Here is a 20,405-nt window from a genome sequence, read left to right as displayed (position 1 = left end):
AAGCATGCTGATGCCTTTAGTCTACACCCCTGGTGTTCATTACTCCACTTACCTAATGGCATTCTTTCATCTCCTCACTACTGCTATGTTGAGTAAGGAGACATAGCACAGAGAGAAGGGAGATCTTATCATACTTTAATTACAGGACTAGATTTGACTACTCTTTATTGAATTTGCAGAATCAGAGTGAGTGTCTGTGTATTTTGAAGTGTGCTGTCATCACATGGCAGATTATGGTACTCTCCCATCAGTCAGTAGCACCCGTGATGTTGGGAAATTCCCAACAGACTCACTAGACCCATACTGCTACAGTACAGTCCTCCCTGCTGCTGCCCTCCTGGCACTGAGCCAACTGGATCAAACAGCAAAGCATCTCCTTGAAGAAGATGATATCTGGTTGCACTGCAATTACTGTGGGGTGGATTAACCATTTTAGGGATGTGAAGCAGGGCCTTAAATCTCCCCCTCTCAGTTAGAGACAGTTCACAGAGTTAATACCAGACCTAAACACTGACACCAGCCCAGGCTCAGATAAAATTTCACACAGCACAAAGAGGACAAAGGCTTTGAAAGCAACATCAGCACTGCCCTGTGTGTGTGTGTGTGTGTGTGTGTGTGTGTGCTCTCGGTGGCGGTGTGTTTGTTATTGAATAGCTTTAACAGAACTGGTTAACAGGGTCAGTGCGTGCTCCCACTCAGCTGTTGTCTGGGTCAGTGGATTCTCTACCTCTCCTTATTCCCGTCCTCCCCAAGAGGCTATTTCTATAGGACTGCTGCTCCCTCAACCCACCACCCATTGTCTTACCACACAGAGGTTTACATCCATGCATGTGTAAAACAAAGACTGCTGAGTAAGAAACTCTATCAAAGTGCCAGGACAAAGTTTTTCTTTGTCTTTCATCACCACATGATTTCATTTTATTACGGCAGCAGGCTTTATCCTCAGTTGACCCCTTATGATAATCCAATATCATAAATTATGGCTACACCGCTGAGAGGGTTGCCATAAATGTTTTACCAAGTTGACTTCCCTTCACATGCCAAGTCAAGTTTAGAAAATAAAACAGGTTATGAATAATCCATAAGCTGTGTGGCTGCTCTGTGAGGAGCAGGTGAAGAAACAGCAACAACAGCAAGTGATGTCAGCCTCTCTCTCTGCTAAGGCATGAGTTTTGTTTCTCTGCTCATTAGCATGCTAAAAAGCTGGCTGGGGGCAAAGGATGAAAGCAGAAAGCTGAGCAGAAAATCCATTCGGCTTAGAAAGGAGTCTTTATTTCATTGTCCAATTAGTGGCGTGGTGGTCCAAAAACTGGGTGTGGAACGCTGAGGTAAACATGTTTTTTGGAGAGGGCATGTAACAAGACATCTCTATCTGCTGTCTTGTGGTCAGAGTCAGACTGGCTGGTGGTTCACTGATAGCCTGAAGTTATGTCATCCTGCTCCTTGCTGCTGCTTTGGAGAGGGAGGGAGCATCAGTGGAACTATGACTGGAATACATGAAGCATGGTCTCTATGCCACTGGCTTCATTTCACTGTACTTACGTATATATTCCATCATTATCATAACATATCCGGTGCCAATGCAGTTGTCACTGTGCTATAGTATACTGGGTGGGCAGCTTAAGAGGAACTGTACGTACACACGTATATGTTCCCACCCATTTGTCCTTTGTGAGGATGTGCATCAGCAGCACCTGTTTACTTTACCGGGCACCATGTCTCTGTGATATTGTCGCAACAAGGACAAAACAAGGTCATCTTAGGTAACAAGCCTTATATAACCCCTAGGTGGAAATCCTCCCACTCCTCCTCCTGCCATGTGGTCTGATCTGATGCCTCTCTCTCTTTCTTCCCTCTTAGAGCTGAGGATGATGGCAGAGGGGAAGTTTGCCAGTCTGCCAAGAAATATGCACATGGGCGTGGGCAGCAGGCAGTGTTCTCTGGCCTCCTCCATGGACCTGCTGAGCTCCAGGCCTGCAGTACCGGAGCTGCCCCCAGCTGGATACCACAGTGTCTCCCTCCACGGCACTCTGCCTAGGAGGAAGAAAGGGGCCCCGGTTCAGGGCCCTGCCCGCTCCTGGGACATGTACAGTCACATGGGCACTCTGCCCCACCCGGCCCGAGCCCGCCTGCCCACCTCGCCACTCATCCACAACATCATCGAGGAACACCAGCCTTACCATACAGGGATGGAAGGCCACTCTGCATACAGGTACAGACACACACATCCTTTTATGCTCCAGCGCTATGCTTTTCCTTTGTTCATTTCACAGAATACGAATCTAAAATAAATAGTTGTGCTTTGCCCAATAAGACACTTAGGGTTCGCTCTTTAAAGCCCCTTAAGTACTGTGCAGACTTTCAGCTGCTACCACCCCCCTGACTAACTGAGACTACTTCACTCTGAAATAGTGTCCCAGCTCAAGCCATGGTAAGCAGGTCAGCTGAGATGTAATCAGCGAGCAGCACATGTTAGCACTAGCCTCTCTGCTACCACCTCTCTGTCTGTCTGTCAGGGCAGGGGCCTGTATCCCTCAGGCCCTGTTGAGTTACTGCAGAGCAGCTTCACTGTGGCCCCCTATAGATGTTATCTGGGGGCTGGGGCTGCTTTGTCAGGGCCTCCACTTCCCCACAGCACCTTGCAGGGCTTAACACCTCACTCACTACTGAAACACAACACTGTCAGACTGCTGATAGGGCTTGCTTGATCTTAGAGAACACAGAGAACTGAAGAGAAGTTCCACAGCATCAATCCATATGATTAGGCCAGGAAACTGTGTACCAAAACACAACAGCATACTCACACTTATACACACACACAGACCTCAGAGAGATGCAGTGACGGTAAGCCCTCTGTTTAGAGTGATATAATCCAACCGCTACAACAACAAAGCTTGTCTAGATGGTTGAGATATATACGCCCAGACAACCCAGACTGTGAGTTATATCCTGTGTGACAGAGTTTTAAGTGTCACTATAGACCAGAGCAACAGTGCAGCTCTGGACAGAATGAAACACAGTCCCCCTCTTTAGACACGCTTTGGGCAGGCAGGCAGAATATGTCTGGACCTGGGTGGAGGAAGAGGGTTGGGGTGCGAGGGGGATATTACTAATAACTGAAAAGGCTGTGTCTATCCCTTGACATTTGAAGGTTATCTAATATAGGTCTAGTATTTCATCTCCACAAAGCTGGTGAGGTTAGTGAAGGTGAAAACTAGACAAAAGGAAGGAGAATAAATAAGCCACAACCTTCATTCTGGCAGTATGGGATACACAGTGGAGGTGTGGAGGAGCAACAGAGGATGGGGGTTGTCTGGCTCAGCAAAGAAAGGGAAGCAAGGAGGGAGGGAAGGAGAGCGATAGTGAGAGAGGGATGGAGAGGAGGGGTAGAGAGGTTCTGAAGAGAGTCCTGAGGTGCATTAAGCACGCGGAGACCAGAGCCCAGATTCTGGCTGCTGCTGTAACTCTAGACGCTGATGTGCAGATAGATGTGTGGAGATGGTGAGGGATCAGGGCTAACAGAACACTATGACAGCTATAGTTCTGAGGGACCCATTCTGTGTGGCTGCCAGCACTGCACTGCCTGCTACAGGACAGGACTGCAGGCCCATTGTGTCTATCTGAAGGCCGCTGGTTGATTGGTTGGTTACCTGGCTTAACCAGGGAGCTGGGTATGGCTGACTGGTGAGGGAGATTTCAGGATTAGTCAAAGTGCTTTGTCCTCATCTCTTATGAAAAGATACTTGTAACTACCAAAATAAAGGAAACACTTGAGTAAATGAGCGATATAAAGTATATTGAAAGCAGGTGCTTCCACACAGGTGTGATTTCTGGGTTAATTAAGCAATTAACATCCCATCATGCTTAGGGTCATGTATAAAAATGCTGGGCAGGCCATTATTTTGGTTACGATGACTGTTCCCCCATAGGATGACAATGCCCCATCCACAGGGCACAAGTGGTCACTGAACGGTTTATGAGCATGAAAACGATGTAAACCATATGCCGTCTCAGTCACCAGATCTCAACCCAATTGAACACTTATGGGATATTCTGGAGCGACGCCTGAGACAGCGTTCTCCACCACCATCAACAAAACACCAATGATGGAATTTCTGGTGGAAGAATGGTGTTGCATCCCTCCAGTAGAGTTCCATGCCAAGGTGGATTGAGGCTGTTCTGGTTCGTGGCGGCCCAATGCTCTATTAAGACACTTAATGTTGGTGCTTCCTTTATTTTGGCAGTTACCCGTGGCTCTGTCATTAACTTCAGGATGGGAGGATATGCCACTGTCCATCTCTTTTCATGCAGATTACATTGATCAATGAACACTGCTTCATTTCTGCCCATTGAACTACTTTGCTTATTCTTGTTTTGTGGATATTGTACATGTTTTAAACCAACCTATGTTTCTTTGTGCTGACTTCTTAGTCTCCCTGACTGTCTGTTGACCCTTGACCCAGACAGTGCTCCATCCTTTAACCACACACTAATTAATCAGTGTTTACTCTGTATCAATGACGCTATCTGGATTGATCCACAAAGTGAGTGATTCTTCAGGTGACCCCTAACCTCAGTCAATCTGTGTGTGGTATGTGTGCCTGTGTGTGTGTGGTTGTGTGTGTTTGTGTGTGCCTAAGCCAGATAGCCACTATAACCCAGGGCCCACTCACTCTGCCCCAGGGAGAGGCAGACAGCTCTGGCTGTGGTGTGCCTGCAAATCCTTTATGAGTTGGACTCAGGTTGACTCAGGTTGAGATGGCGAGAAGATTTACAGCCTCGTATAGGAGATGAAAGTTCTGATAAAAGACGGAGCTGGCCGTGAGCTCAGAATCTAGAGTGACTGATTCTCTCTGTTTGTTCTGCTGAGAAATGGTCTGCTGCTGGGTCAGATCTGATGCCTGGATGGTTTCCTCCAAGGCTAGAGAACAGGTAACAGTGGTGAAAGTTAAACAACAGTGACCAGAGTGTTTTCTGGATGTCTGTCTGTCAACGTCAGTTCTAAACCACTCTGATCAAAAACCAAAACATCCCACTGGGAATCATGGTGCTACAGCTGCAGTATATACGTTGTTAGGACCAGGTAGGTAGGCGAATAGGCGTCACACACACCACGTCTTTCACAGAAAGTCTTTGTTTTACGCCATGCCCAGGCTGTCCTCTGTATCACAGCAGAGATAAGTAATGATGCCGTGATGTCCGGCCTCAGTGTTCCCAAGGACACTGTGAACTAACCCGATCCTAAGAAAAGGATGTCATTATAACATTGCTGTTTGATCATTGGTCGCATCTCCAAATGATGCCATGCTGTGTCACTGTGAAGCTGTTGGTTAGGTACAGTAAACATTCTAATCCCATATCTTAAAAGTAATATTCCATTCCCATATCAGAAGCACAGCCACGGAACAATCATTTTTACTGTACACTATTATTGTCAATGATTGTCTGTGGGACTCGCAGGCTTCTATTGCGTGAGCCAATCACAGTGTAAACACTATAATTCCTGTCCTAGTGTTAGTAGTTCTGTTCATAATGTCCAGCCAGAGTCGCAGTTGCTCCCTCTCCTCCCTGAGTGCTGATCTGATGGATAAATAAACAGCGCTCCTTTTAGCAGCTTCTGTTTGTGTTGGACCAGGGGTGTCCTGTTGTTTCTCTCTCATCTGCTCCCTCCTCCCTCATTCTCTCGTTCTCTCCCTCTCCTCCGGGTTGGAGTAAGGAGTAGGCAGAAGGCAGTATAGCCACAGCTGGTTCTGCTTTTATAAGGCCAGCCAGCAGCAGGCTGAGAGCACATGTTCGGTCTGAGGGGACACACACCTGCAGCTACCCAGTAAAATAAAAAGAGAGAAAGAGAACTCAACCAGAGCAACTCATGACCACCACCTCTCCTCTCTTCAGTTTTCCCTGCATTCATTATTTCATGACCAGATGGGCACTCAATGCTGTTTGGGAGAGATTAGTATATGTATGAATTTATATAAGGAAAATGACTTCAATAAGGTGACTTGTCTTAAGTTATTTTGTGCACAGCAGAGCACTGATCCACTGTACTATACAGTACATGTAGAAGTTGAGGGATTTTCCCATAGAGTCAAACTGCCCTTGAGTCAGTAGTGTGGATGTGCCTCCGCATGCTTCGGTTCGGCTGGGCCTTGCCGAACCCGGCTAGGCGAACCGTACTAGTGTGATCGTATACTCCCTTAAAAGACCTTCGCTTGAAAAAAGTGGCAATAGTACTGATTGTCCCTCTTGAGACACTATAATCAGTCCTCAAAATAGTCAGAATTAATCTAAGATAACTCAAGAAATCGGTCATTCATTTTGAAGTTTTTGCCAAGTCGTCCTGACTAGGATGTTTGGTTCAGTATGTCTCAAGTGAAAAAATGTGCATGAGGAATTTAAAAATTCCTACTGTTGACCAATCGCCGACGAGGGGGTGTAGACTTCGGCTACCAACTTCCGATTGCCTTGAGAAAATGTTTTATGTGCCTGAACAGCCGAAAAGACCCTTGCTGTAGTCCAAAACGGACAAAAACGTCACAAAATGTTGTCATAATATATGCACGAACCGTTCCGAACTCTTTCGGCTGGGAAGCAGGCGAACGCCTTTAGGCATCCAGAACAACCTTTGACTGAGGGAGTGTTGCATGTCAGGTGCCCCTCTCTCTCAGTCAGTGAGTCAGAGAAGGGGAGGCTGTGTGCGGAAATCCAATTATAGCCAGGTCGTCTGTGTGTGACCTGCTCTGTCCTTGTCCTTGGCTTGACTGAGCTCCATTTGAACTTGAGGTTTGGGGAAAGTCAGTGGTTGAGCAGGGTACATTTCCTCTCCAGGACACAATGCAGCTGTGGCCTGGCTGACACTAAACCGGTCTAAAGGAGAGGCTCTTTGGCTGGCCTGTGGCCTCACTCGTCCTCTCACTTGTCCTCTCACTCGTCCTCTCTCCAACTCTATGATGTGTCTCCCAACACCTCTGTTCTCTACCCAATATGAACAGGATGGGTGGGATATCTGTTCTCTTTATTAGTCTCGGCTGTCTGATGGGAGCAGGTGGAACCTGTAATGTCCTGTCCAGTTGTATAGGAACACTACCGTACTGTGAACTGATTGTAATGTTACCTAACACTGTAGCTGTAGGTGTTGAATAACAAAGCCAGCTCTTTATTCTGATGCGGATGGAGCGGCTTCAGAGCTGAACCAGCCAGCGCAGCAGCCTGCCTGTGTTGTGTTGTGTTCCTCTGAGGTGGCGTGACCTACCAGTCACTCACCCTGCTGAAAGAGAAGCCAGGTTACTGTGTAGGCTGACATGAAAGACTGGGCAGAGGAGAGAAAGTTCAGCTCTCCCCACAGTGAGTAGATGAGACGCGGTCATACAGCAGCTAAATGGAGAAAGAGCTGTTTAAGAGCTAGTGGCCGGTGCTGAACTTCTTGGGAAGTATTTTTCAGATTATTTTACTCTCAACCGTATTTCCTGCTGCGTTCCCGCTTTTCTCTGAAAGTAGGGAGGAAAGAAAAGACCAAGGGCCATCACAGTAGTTTGGTGAGTTATTTTTAGATTGTAATTTTACACTAAATCCTTTGGTTTAGATACTAACTCGCTTATTCAACATTTTGAATGGATTAAGGGGCAACTTGAAATTCCACTGTTTTTGTTTCCTACTCCATGAAGGCTCTTAAACGAGATGTTTGTGTTTTTTCCCTTTACAATCCCTATGGGAAAAGTGGTGAAAGGCTCAAGGAATTACTCCCCCTCTTGTCTGACTGTAAGACCTCTGCATCAAGGGCTTGGGTTCAACTTCTCTAAACCCCCCCCCCCCTAAAAAAAAACACATTTCAGATGAGAGACAGAGGCAGAACTCAAAATAAACAGAATTTTTCACAGAGATCTGGGAATGCATCCACACTTCCTCAGGGATTTGAAAAATCTTAGCTTTAAGATGTTATGTCCTCTCAAAATGCATTTCTGAGATCTGAAGTGATTCTGAGAATTTTGGGAGGACTAGCCCTGCTAATGACATGGCATTTTAAACCCCCTTTTCTCCCTCTGATGTAAGAGACAGGGCAGATGTGGGGGTGTCTCTTACCCCTCTGTGAATTTGCCAGTGGGGTCAGAAAAAGGGGACACAAGTAGCTGTGACTTGTGTGGGGGCTGGATGGGTAGACTAAAGGGCGGGGGTGCAGTGGAGGGGAGGAGAGGGGGGAAGGCAGTGTCTGAGCATGCCACTCCTGTCAGAGAGGAGGTAGACCCATAGTCAGCAGGCAGGATAGCAGAAGCAGACGCATCACAGCACAGCGAGGGAGTGGAGGGGACCAGAAGCTGCCATTAGGAATGTGTTCACTCAACAGAACTCTATCTCTGTCTCTGTTCCCCAGGGACCCCAGCAGCAGCATGGACCCCACCATGGAGTATGTCAAGGTAGGAACCCACTCTACCCACTTACCTATTCCACTGCTGCTTGAGACACAGGGCCCAACAAGTATCACTAGTATTTTGTTACTTCTGACTGAGAACAGGTCAGAAAGATTGAGGGTTGGTTCAATTATCGCTGATCTGAATTGTGTTTTAGTCAGGACAGGCAAGACCAGTCCCGTCTTACAGGTTTAAGTTTCTATTTCCTTTGAGTGTCAGTAAAACTGTAGTGAATACTGTAAGCTTATGTAGTTCAGCTTTTGGAATTTGATATAACACTAATTCCTCTGGGATATCTGATATAGTTTAGGCTCGTTTTGTAACTGTGAGGTCAGTGAAATAGGGCAGGAATGCTAGTAGCTTCCAGGGACCTCTCTCTCTCTCTCGGAACATTGACACATGATGTTGATCTGACATCAAGGATATGGAGTCTCTCAGTTTATTTTTCCAGGATTCTAAAGGATATAGGACGAAAGATAGATTAATAGACAGTAAATATCTATACATGGAGAAGACATGAGAGTACATGATGTGTTTACTGTATGTGTGGGTGTTTCTGTGTTTGAGTTTTATAAGGTCTGAGGATGTTTTGTAATGCACTATTCTTTTGACTAAAGTATTTAATCAAATTTCAGTTCATAAAGTTTAGCTGTGAGACAGTGTCCTCTACAAGCTTTGTTTCCTGTGTAGATATAGTCTTGTATACCCATTGTTTAATGGCAGAGAGAGGGGTGGATTTGTTTGAAAATGGGCGAATATCCAGACGTAGCCCTCATAAGCCCTCAACTATTATCCCAACGCCACTGGAAAACAGTAGGCAAACAGGAGACTGTGACTCACTAGATTTGTATGTTTTATGTCAGAAGGAGCCACACTGTACCCATCTGCAGTTAAAGGGCTGAGTAACATCTTCAGGGGAGTAACGTCTCTTTGGTTAAAAAGTTGCAGATACCACTTGAGGTAGAAAGGAGTCGCTCTTAGATGTAAATGATGTGGAACAATGTTCAATTTCCGCCAAGTAGACTTTTTAGCGATCTAGTGCTCTAAATAGTTGATGTATGGTACACGTTTAATAGCTGATTAACTAATGTCTCTACCTACAGTGGGGGGGAAAAGTATTTGATCCTGCTGATTTTGTACGTTTGCCCACTTACAAAGAAATGATCAGTCTATAATTTTAATAGTAGGTTTATTTGAACAGTGAGAGACAGAATAACAACAAAAAAATCCAGAAAAATGCATGTCAAAAATGTTATAAAATGATTTGCATTTTAATGAGGGAAATAAGTATTTGACCCCTCTGCAAAACATGACTTAGTACTTGGTGGCAAAACCCTTGTTGGCAATCACAGAGGTCAGATGTTTCTTGTAGTTGGCCACCAGGTTTGCACACATCTCAGGAGGGATTTTGTCCCACTCCTCTTTGCAGATCTTCTCCAAGTCATTAAGGTTTCGAGGCTGACGTTTGGCAACTCGAACCTTCAGCTCCCTCCACAGATTTTCTATGGGATTAAGGTCTGGAGACTGGCTAGGCCACTCCAGGACCTTAATGTGCTTCTTCTTGAGCCACTCCTTTGTTGCCTTGGCCGTGTGTTTTGGGTCATTGTCATGCTGGAATACCCATCCACGACCCATTTTCAATGCCCTGGCTGAGGGAAGGAGGTTCTCACCCAAGATTTGATGGTACATGGCCCCGTCCATCGTTCCTTTGATGCGGTGAAGTTGTCCTGTCCCCGTAGCAGAAAAACACCTCCAAAGCATAATGTTTCCACCTCCATGTTTGACGGTGTAGATGGTGTTCTTGGGGTCATAGGCAGCATTCCTCCTCCTCCAAACACGGCGAGTTGAGTTGATGTCAAAGAGCTCCATTTTGGTCTCATCTGACCACAACACTTTCACCAGTTGTCCTCTGAGTCATTCAGATGTTCATTGGCAAACTTCAGACAGGCATGTATATGTATTCTTGAACAGGGGGACCTTGCGGGCGCTGCAGGATTTCAGTCCTTCACGGCGTAGTGTGTTACCAATTGTTTTCTTGGTGACTATGGTCCCAGCTGCCTTGAGATCATTGACAAGATCCTCCCGTGTAGTTCTGGGCTGATTCCTCACCTTCTCATGATCATTGCAACTCCACGAGGTCAGATCTTGCATGGAGCCCCAGGCCGAGGGATATTGACAGTTCTTTTGTGTTTCTTACATTTGCGAATAATCGCACCAAATGTTGTCACCTTCTCACCAAGCTGCTTGGCGATGGTCTTGTAGCCCATTCCAGCCTTGTGTAGGTCTACAATCTTGTCCCTGACATCCTTGGAGAGCTCTTTGGTCTTGGCCATGGTGGAGAGTTTGGAATCTGATTGATTGATTGCTTCTGTGGACAGGTATCTTTTTTACAGGTAACAAGCTGTGGTTAGGAGCACTCCCTTTAAGAGTGTGCTCCTAATCTCAGCTCGTTACCTGTATAAAAGACACCTGGGAGCCAGAAATCGTTCTGATTGAGAGGGGGTCAAATACTTATTTCCCTCATTAAAATGCAAATCAATTTATAACATTTTTGACATGCGTTTTTCTGGATATTTTTGTTGTTATTCTGTCTCACTGTTCAAATAAACCTACCATTAAAATTATAGACTGATCCTTTCTTTGTCAGTGGGCAAACGTACAAAATCAGCAGGGGATCAAATACTTTTTTCCCCCACTGTATACTTCCTCTTTACGTAAGGTTGATGTGTGCACAAATCATTCTACTCTCTCTAAGGCTGGAGGCTATCAAAAAGCCTCATAAGGAAAAGGATGAGTAAGGGGAGGAAATGTCCTCTATCTAATACGCTAATCCAATTTCTCTCCAGGCTACGTGGCACTTAGTCTCAGAAGTACAGCAATGCATCAAACAAATCATATTTTCCATTACCTTCACCTGTGTCCCTGTACACTGTGATTTGGCTTGAGTGATGACTGAGGCCTGTGTGTTCTGATACCACACTACCATCACTCTCACACACCTGACATCTCTCTCTCACACATGCTCATTCACCCACTCCTTCACTTTTTCCTTCACCCACTTTCTCAGTCTGTCGCTCTTTCCCTGGGCTGCTTGCCTCATGTAATAGGATGCTCTCAGGCCACTGTGAAAAGCAAACCCAGTGGTTCCTCACATGCAGTTCAGGAGAGCAAACCAAACAGCTCTCCCCTCAGAAGCCATGGCAGCCGGTCCTAACCACCACTCTGCTACTTCACTATCTCACTAGGGTAGTAGGTAGTCCTAACCACCACTCTGCTACTTCACTATCTCACTAGGGCAGTAGGTAGTCCTAACCACCACTCTGCTACTTCACTATCTCACTAGGGCAGTAGGTAGTCCTAACCACCACTCTGCTATAGTGGCTTGCGCAAGTATTCACCGCCATTGGCATTTTTCCTATTTTGTTGCCTTATAACCTAGAATTAAAATAGATTTTTTGGGGGTTTGTATCATTTGATTTACACAACATGCCTGCCACTTTGAAGATGCTAAATATGTTTTAATTGTGAAACAAACAAGAAATAAGACAAAAAAAAACAGAAAACTTGAGAGTGCATAACAATTCACCCCCCCAAAGTCAATACTTTGTAGAGCCACCTTTTGCAGCAAATACAGTTGCAAGTCTCTTGGGATATGACCCATTCTTCAAGGCAAAACTGCCTCAGCTCCTTCAAGTTGGATGGGTTCCGCTGGTGTACAGCAATCTTTAAGTCATACCACAGATTCTCAATTGCATTGAGGTCTGGGCATTGACTTGGCCATTCCAATACATTTAAACATTTCCCCTTAAACCACTCGAGTGTTGCTTTAGCAGTTTGCTTAGGGTCATTGTCCTGCTGGAAGGTGAACCTCCATCCCAGTCTCAAATCTCTGGAAGACTGAAACAGGTTACCCTCATTCCTTCAATTCTGACTAGTTTCCCAGTCCCTGCTGATGAAAAACCTACATTTACATTTACATTTTAGTCATTTAGCAGACGCTCTTATCCAGAGCGACTTACAGTAGAGTGCATGCATTTTTATTACATTTTAAATACCCACAGCATGATGCTGCCACCACCATGCTTCACTGTGGGGATGGTATTCTCTGGGTGATGAGAGGTGTTGGGTTTGCGCCAGACATAGCGTTTTCATTGATGGCCAAAAAGCAACATTTCTGTCTCATCTGACCAGAGTACCTCCTTCCATTTGTTTGGGTAGTCTCCCACATGCCTTTTGGCAGATAGTCCATTCTCCACTGTGGAGTTTTGCAGCTCCTTCAGGGTTATCTTTGGTCTCTTTGTTGCCTCTCTTGATTAATGACCTCCTAGCCTGGTCTGTGAATTTTGGTAGGCGGCCCTCTCTTGGAAGGTTTGTTGTGGTGCCATATTCTTTCTATTTTTTTAATAATGGATTTAATGGTGCTCCGTGGGATGTTCAAAGTTTCAGATATTTTTTTATAACCCAACCCTGATCTGTACTTCTCCACAACTTTGTCCCTGACCTGTTTGGAGAGCTCCTTGGTCTTCATGGTGCCGCTTGCTTGGTGGTGCCCCTTGCTTAGTGGTGTTGCAGACTCTGGGGCCTTTCAGAACAGGTGACAGATATACTGAGATCATGTGACAGATCATGTGACACTTAGATTGCACACAGGTGGACTTTATTTAACTAATTATGTGACTTCTGAAGGTAATTGGTTGAACCAAATCTTATTTAGGGGCTTCATAGCAAAGGCGGTGAATACATATACATGCACCACTTTTCCGTTATTTTTTAAATTTCACTTCACCAATTTCGACTATTTTGTGTATGTCCATTACATGAAATCCCCCATAAAATCTATTTAAATTACATGTTGGAATTCAACAAAATAGGAAAAATACCAAGGGGGTGAATACTTTTGCAAGGCACAGTACTTCACTATCTCACTAGGGTAGTGGGTAGTCCAAACCACCACTCTGCTACTTCACTATCTCACTAGGGTAGTGGGTAATCCTAACCACCACCTTGCTACTTCACTATCTCACTAGGGTAGTAGGTAGTCCTAACCACCACTCTGCTACTTCACTATCTCACTAGGGTAGTGGGTAGTCCTAACCACCACTCTGCTACTTCACTATCTCACTAGGGTAGTAGGTAGTCCTAACCACCACTCTGCTACTTCACTATCTCACTAGGGTAGTAGGTAGTCCTAACCACCACTCTGCTACTTCACTATCTCACTAGGGTAGTAGGTAGTCTTAACCACCAGTCTGCTACTTCACTATCTCACTAGGGTAGTAGGTAGTCCTAACCACCACTCTGCTACTTCACTATCTCACTAGGGCAGTAGGTAGTCCTAACCACCACTCTGCTACTTCACTATCTCACTAGGGTAGTAGGTAGTCCTAACCACCACTCTGCTACTTCACTATCTCACTAGGGCAGTAGGTAGTCCTAACCACCACTCTGCTACTTCACTATCTCACTAGGGTAGTAGGTAGTCCTAACCACCACTCTGCTACTTCACTATCTCACTAGGGTAGTAGGTAGTCCTAACCACCACTCTGCTACTTCACTATCTCACTAGGGTAGTAGGTAGTCCTAACCACCACTCTACTACTTCACTATCTCACTAGGGTAGTAGGTAATCCTAACCACCACTCTGCTACTTCACTATCTCACTAGGGTAGTAGGTAGTCCTAACCACCACTCTTCTACTTCACTATCTCACTAGGGTAGTAGGTAGTCCTAACCACCACTCTGCTACTTAACTATCTCACTAGGGTAGTAGGTAGTCCTAACCACCACTCTGCTACTTCACTATCTCACTAGGGTAGTAGGTAGTCCTAACCACCACTCTGCTACTTCACTATCTCACTAGGGTAGTAGGTAGTCCTAACCACCACTCTGCTACTTCACTATCTCACTAGGGTAGTAGGTAGTCCTAACCACCACTCTTCTACTTCACTATCTCACTAGGGTAGTAGGTAGTCCTAACCACCACTCTGCTACTTCACTATCTCACTAGGGTAGTAGGTAGTCCTAACCACCACTCTGCTACTTCACTATCTCACTAGGGTAGTAGGTAGTCCTAACCACCACTCTGCTACTTCACTATCTCACTAGGGTAGTAGGTAGTCCTAACCACCACTCTGCTACTTCACTATCTCACTAGGGTAGTAGGTAGTCCTAACCACCACTCTGCTACTTCACTATCTCACTAGGGTAGTAGGTAGTCCTAACCACCACTCTGCTACTTCACTATCTCACTAGGGTAGGAGGTAGTCCTAACCACCACTCTGCTACTTCACTATCTCACTAGGGTAGTAGGTAGTCCTAACCACCACCCTGCTACTTCACTATCTCACTAGGGCAGTAGGTAGTCCTAACCACCACTCTGCTACTTCACTATCTCACTAGGGCAGTAGGTAGTCCTAACCACCACTCTGCTACTTCACTATCTCACTAGGGTAGTGGGTAGAACTAACCACCACTCTGCTACTTCACTATCTCACTAGGGCAGTAGGTAGTCCTAACCACCACCCTGCTACTTCACTATCTCACTAGGGCAGTAGGTAGAACTAACCACCACTCTGCTACTTCACTATCTCACTAGGGCAGTAGGTAGAACTAACCACCACTCTGCTACTTCACTATCTCACTAGGGTAGTAGGTAGTCCTAACCACCACTCTGCTACTTCACTATCTCACTAGGGTAGTAGGTAGTCCTAACCACCACTCTGCTACTTCACTATCTCACTAGGGTAGTAGGTAGTCCTAACCACCACTCTTCTACTTCACTATCTCACTAGGGCAGTAGGTAGTCCTAACCACCACTCTGCTACTTCACTATCTCACTAGGGCAGTAAGTAGTCCTAACCACCACTCTGCTACTTCACTATCTCACTAGGGTAGTAGGTAGTCCTAACCACCACTCTGCTACTTCACTATCTCACTAGGGTAGTAGGTAGTCCTAACCACCACTCTGCTACTTCACTATCTCACTAGGGTAGTATGTAGTCCTAACCACCACTCTGCTACTTCCTATCTCACTAGGGTAGTAGGTAGTCCTAACCACCACTCTGCAACTTCACTATCTCACTAGGGTAGTAGGTAGTCCTAACCACCACTCTGCTACTTCACTATCTCACTAGGGTAGTAGGTAGTCCTAACCACCACTCTGCTACTTCACTATCTCACTAGGGTAGTAGGTAGTCCTAACCACCACTCTGCTACTTCACTATCTCACTAGGGTAGTGGGTAGTCCTAACCACCACTTTGCTACTTCACTATCTCACTAGGGTAGTAGGTAGTCCTAACCACCACTCTGCTACTTCACTATCTCACTAGGGTAGTGGGTAGTCCTAACCACCACTCTGCTACTTCACTATCTCACTAGGGTAGTAGGTAGTCCTAACCACCAGTCTGCTACTTCACTATCTCACTAGGGTAGTAGGTAGTCCTAACCACCACTCTGCTACTTCACTATCTCACTAGGGCAGTAGGTAGTCCTAACCACCACTCTGCTACTTCACTATCTCACTAGGGCAGTAGGTAGTCCTAACAACCACTCTCCTACTTCACTATCTCACTAGGGTAGTAGGTAGTCCTAACCACCACTCTGCTACTTCACTATCTCACTAGGGTAGTAGGTAGTCCTAACCACCACTCTGCTACTTCACTATCTCACTAGGGTAGTAGGTAGTCCTAACCACCACTCTGCTACTTCACTATCTCACTAGGGTAGTAGGTAGTCCTAACCACCACTCTGCTACTTCACTATCTCACTAGGGTAGTAGGTAGTCCTAACCACCACTCTGCTAATTCACTATCTCACTAGGGTAGTAGGTAGTCCTAACCACCACTCTGCTACTTCACTATCTCACTAGGGTAGTAGGTAGTCCTAACCACCACTCTGCTACTTCACTATCTCACTAGGGTAGTAGGTAGTCCTAACCACCACTCTGCTACTTCACTATCTCACTAGGGTAGTAGGTAGTCCTAACCACCACCTGCTACTTCACTATCTCACTAGGGTAGTAGGTAGTCCTAACCACCACTCTGCTACTTCACTATCTCACTAGGGTAGGAGGTAGTCCTAACCACCACTCTGCTACTTCACTATCTCACTAGGGCAGTAGGTAGTCCTAACCACCACCCTGCTACTTCACTATCTCACTAAGGTAGTAGGTAGAACTAACCACCACTCTGCTACTTCACTATCTCACTAGGGTAGTAGGTAGTCCTAACCACCACTCTGCTACTTCACTATCTCACTAGGGTAGTGGGTAGTCCTAACCACCACTCTGCTACTTCACTATCTCACTAGGGTAGTAGGTAGTCCTAACCACCACTCTGCTTCTTCACTATCTCACTAGGGCAGTAAGAAGTCCTAACCACCACTCTGCTACTTCACTATCTCACTAGGGTAGTAGGTAGTCCTAACCACCACTCTGCTACTTCACTATCTCACTAGGGCAGTAGGTAGTCCTAACCACCACTCTGCTACTTCACTATCTCACTAGGGCAGTAGGTAGTCCTAACCACCACTCGGCTACTTCACTATCTCACTAGGGTAGTAGGTAGTCCTAACCACCACTCTGCTACTTCACTATCTCACTAGGGTAGTAGGTAGTCCTAACCACCACTCTGCTACTTCACTATCTCACTAGGGTAGTAGGTAGTCCTAACCACCACTCTGCTACTTCACTATCTCACTAGGGTAGTAGGTAGTCCTAACCACCACTCTGCTACTTCACTATCTCACTAGGGTAGTAGGTAGTCCTAACCACCACTCTGCTACTTCACTATCTCACTAGGGTAGTAGGTAGTCCTAACCACCACTCTGCTACTTCACTATCTCACTAGGGTAGTAGGTAGTCCTAACCACCACTCTGCTACTTCACTATCTCACTAGGGTAGTAGGTAGTCCTAACCACCACTTTGCTACTTCACTATCTCACTAGGGTAGTAGGTAGTCCTAACCACCACTCTGCTACTTCACTATCTCACTAGGGCAGTAGGTAGTCCTAACCACCACTCTGCTACTTCACTATCTCACTAGGGTAGTAGGTAGTCCTAACCACCACTCTGCTACTTCACTATCTCACTAGGGCAGTAGGTAGTCCTAACCACCACTCTGCTACTTCACTATCTCACTAGGGTAGTGGGTAGAACTAACCACCACTCTGCTACTTCACTATCTCACTAGGGCAGTAGGTAGTCCTAACCACCACTCTGCTACTTCACTATCTCACTAGGGCAGTAGGTAGTCCTAACCACCACTCTGCTACTTCACTATCTCACTAGGGTAGTAGGTAGTCCTAACCACCACTCTGCTACTTCACTATCTCACTAGGGTAGTAGGTAGTCCTAACCACCACTCTGCTACTTCACTATCTCACTAGGGTAGTTGTTAGTCCTAACCACCACTCTGCTACTTCACTATCTCACTAGGGTAGTAGGTAGTCCTAACCACCACTCTGCTACTTCACTATCTCACTAGGGTAGTAGGTAGTCCTAACCACCACTCTGCTACTTCACTATCTCACTAGGGTAGTAGGTAGTCCTAACCACCACTCTGCTACTTCACTATCTCACTAGGGCAGTAAGAAGTCCTAACCACCACTCTGCTACTTCACTATCTCACTAGGGCAGTAGGTAGTCCTAACCACCACTCTGCTACTTCACTATCTCACTAGGGCAGTGGGTAGTCCTAACCACCACTCAGGGCACTGGCTCAATATGCCTTAGAATGAGAAAAATAAAATAAACACACAGTTCAGACTGTCACTCGATTGTCACGAACCCTCTCCTGATTTCAAATATGATTTCTTTCACTTCCATCTCCAATCATTTATTCATGTTTAAGGCATTCGCCTGCTTCCCAGCTGAAACAGTTCGGTAGAGTTTGTGCATACATTATGACAACATCTTGTGACGTTTTTGTTCGTTTTGGTCTTCGGCAACGGTTTTTCGGCTGTTCGTGAACACAAACGTTTTCTCTCGCGGCAAATCTACACCCATTCATCAGTGATTGGTCAACAATAGGGATTCTTCAGTAAAGTGTTTGTTGTCATTCAATGAGAAACAAAACATTTTCATGCCCATTTTTTCACTTTATAAATACTGCACCTAACATCTTAGTTAGATGTAAAATTGTGCGACTAAGATCTCCTCGTCAAAACGTCAAAATTAATGACAGATTTATTGAGTTATCCTAGATCAATTCAGACTATTTTGAGTAAGTATATACTGGCTATGGCGTTTCAAGATGGACAAACAGTACTATTGCTGTGTTTTTGTCATTTTTCAAGTAAAGGACTTTTAAGGGAGAATGCGAACACACTTGTTCGTTTCGCCTAGCTGAACTCGGCTAGGGACCAGCCGAACCAAAGCATGCGGAAGGCTTTACTCAGTCACCTCAACATGTTGGTCACAGGAACAGGAAACTACATGGACTACATCTTCCCTCATTACTAATTGTAATGTTGGAGAGAGCCACCAGCCTTGTCTAACTCAGCTTGTTGAGTTGTTGTTGATACCAGGTCAGACAGTGTTATATGAGGAAACATCACAAACGCCGTGACATCAGAGCCCTGTCCTCACCTCAGCTCACCTCAGAAGGATTAGACAGATGAGAGTGCAACTGAGATCATGCATGGCCTCATTCTTAGGCAAGAGTCATCTATGCCATTTATCCTCTCCACAATGAACCTAGCTACACACACACACACACACACACACACACACACCACACACACACACACACACACACACACACACACACACACACACACACACACACACACACACACACACACACACACACACACACACACACACACACACACACACACAAACTCTGAGGTGAGTTTCACCAGATTCAGGATGGAAGATGGTGTAGAGTTACTCCTGTGGTGTTTAACCAACACTAGAGAGGCCTGACGCAGCACAGCCCACCTCACGCCACCTCATCCCACTGTGTGCTATCCTGGGTAGACACAGTGCAGGAGGATTTCCATATGGGAAAGCCCGGAGGATGGCAGGGCTACAGCAGATTGGAGCACCTCTCCAACTGTTTTGATGGGAGATGAATCTGCTGTGTGTGGGGCCTTCACTGCTGAACTGTACTGTCTGACCCAGGCCTTACATAACACCCATGATACTGTATCCACTGTTACTGTAAGCTTCACACAGCCCCTCAACACAGCCCATCCAGGTGTGTTTGTTTTTCCACTCAGCCGGGCCTTCAATGAATATGCTATTGAAGCAACAATGAATGTTTGCCACACATGAACAGGAAACATTAAAGGCAGATGTGCTAAAGTCATTTCCTGTGGGTAGGGGGCCTGTGTGTGAACACGAAGCTGGTCAGAGTAATGCCCAATGACCACAATCCTACTGCAACCAACCACTGGTATAGTGGTTTAGATGGGTGGACTAGAGGGACAACAGATAGACCAGGACTGGTCTGAGAATGACTGAATGTAGCCACAGTGTGGGTAGAAACTGTTGCGTGTGAAAGTCTTGTTGTTTTGCCTCTGATTTGACATGGCTACAATCTTCAAAGCCAATCTAGAAGGCGGGAGAGGGGAAATTGTTGAAGAAGGACTCAACGCCTAAAATACCCTCTTTTTCTGGGTGGAGCCCAACTTCTTCCTCTGGGAGTATGTGGTGTTTATGAGAAACGGGTTTTAAATCATGGTTATGTAATGAGCCTCACATTGATTAGAGTGAGACTAACTGTCAGAGTGACTCACAGATACAGTCACAAAGACAACATGGTGGCAGATGAGGATAGAGACCAGGATGAGAGACACCTGCGACTCCAGTAGACTCCTCAGTGAAACACTAGAGTGTAGAAGAGAGAGGGGGTACAGAGTGAGAGACCGATAGAGAGTGAGATAGAGAGAGGAAGAACAGGAGGACAACAAAGACAGGATGGAGAACATCAGGCCTAGTGGATTGTCTGGTTAAAAGTTTGGTGAAAAACAAAAAGAAATCCCCTTGGTTGAGGAC

At 45.8% G+C, this 20,405-nt stretch overlaps 1 protein-coding gene across 1 annotated transcript in view; it reads left to right on the top strand.

Moving 5' to 3' along the window:
* The window catches only part of LOC106613888 (BCAR3 adaptor protein, NSP family member), a 73,318-nt gene that overhangs the window by 11,635 nt on the left and 41,278 nt on the right, over positions 1 to 20,405 (top strand). The window contains exons 2-3 of the mRNA XM_014216610.3: positions 1,861 to 2,212; positions 8,369 to 8,411. Coding sequence (XP_014072085.3) covers positions 1,869 to 2,212; positions 8,369 to 8,411 — 387 coding nt within the window. The 5' untranslated portion in view covers positions 1,861 to 1,868. The remainder of the gene's footprint in view (positions 1 to 1,860; positions 2,213 to 8,368; positions 8,412 to 20,405) is intronic.

This window comes from Salmo salar, chromosome 10 (genome assembly GCF_965601325.2).
Source record: "Salmo salar chromosome 10, fSalSal1, whole genome shotgun sequence".
Taxonomy (NCBI): domain Eukaryota; kingdom Metazoa; phylum Chordata; class Actinopteri; order Salmoniformes; family Salmonidae; genus Salmo; species Salmo salar.
The sequence above is the reverse complement of the archived record's forward strand: the minus strand, read 5'-3'. Positions and strand labels throughout refer to the sequence as shown.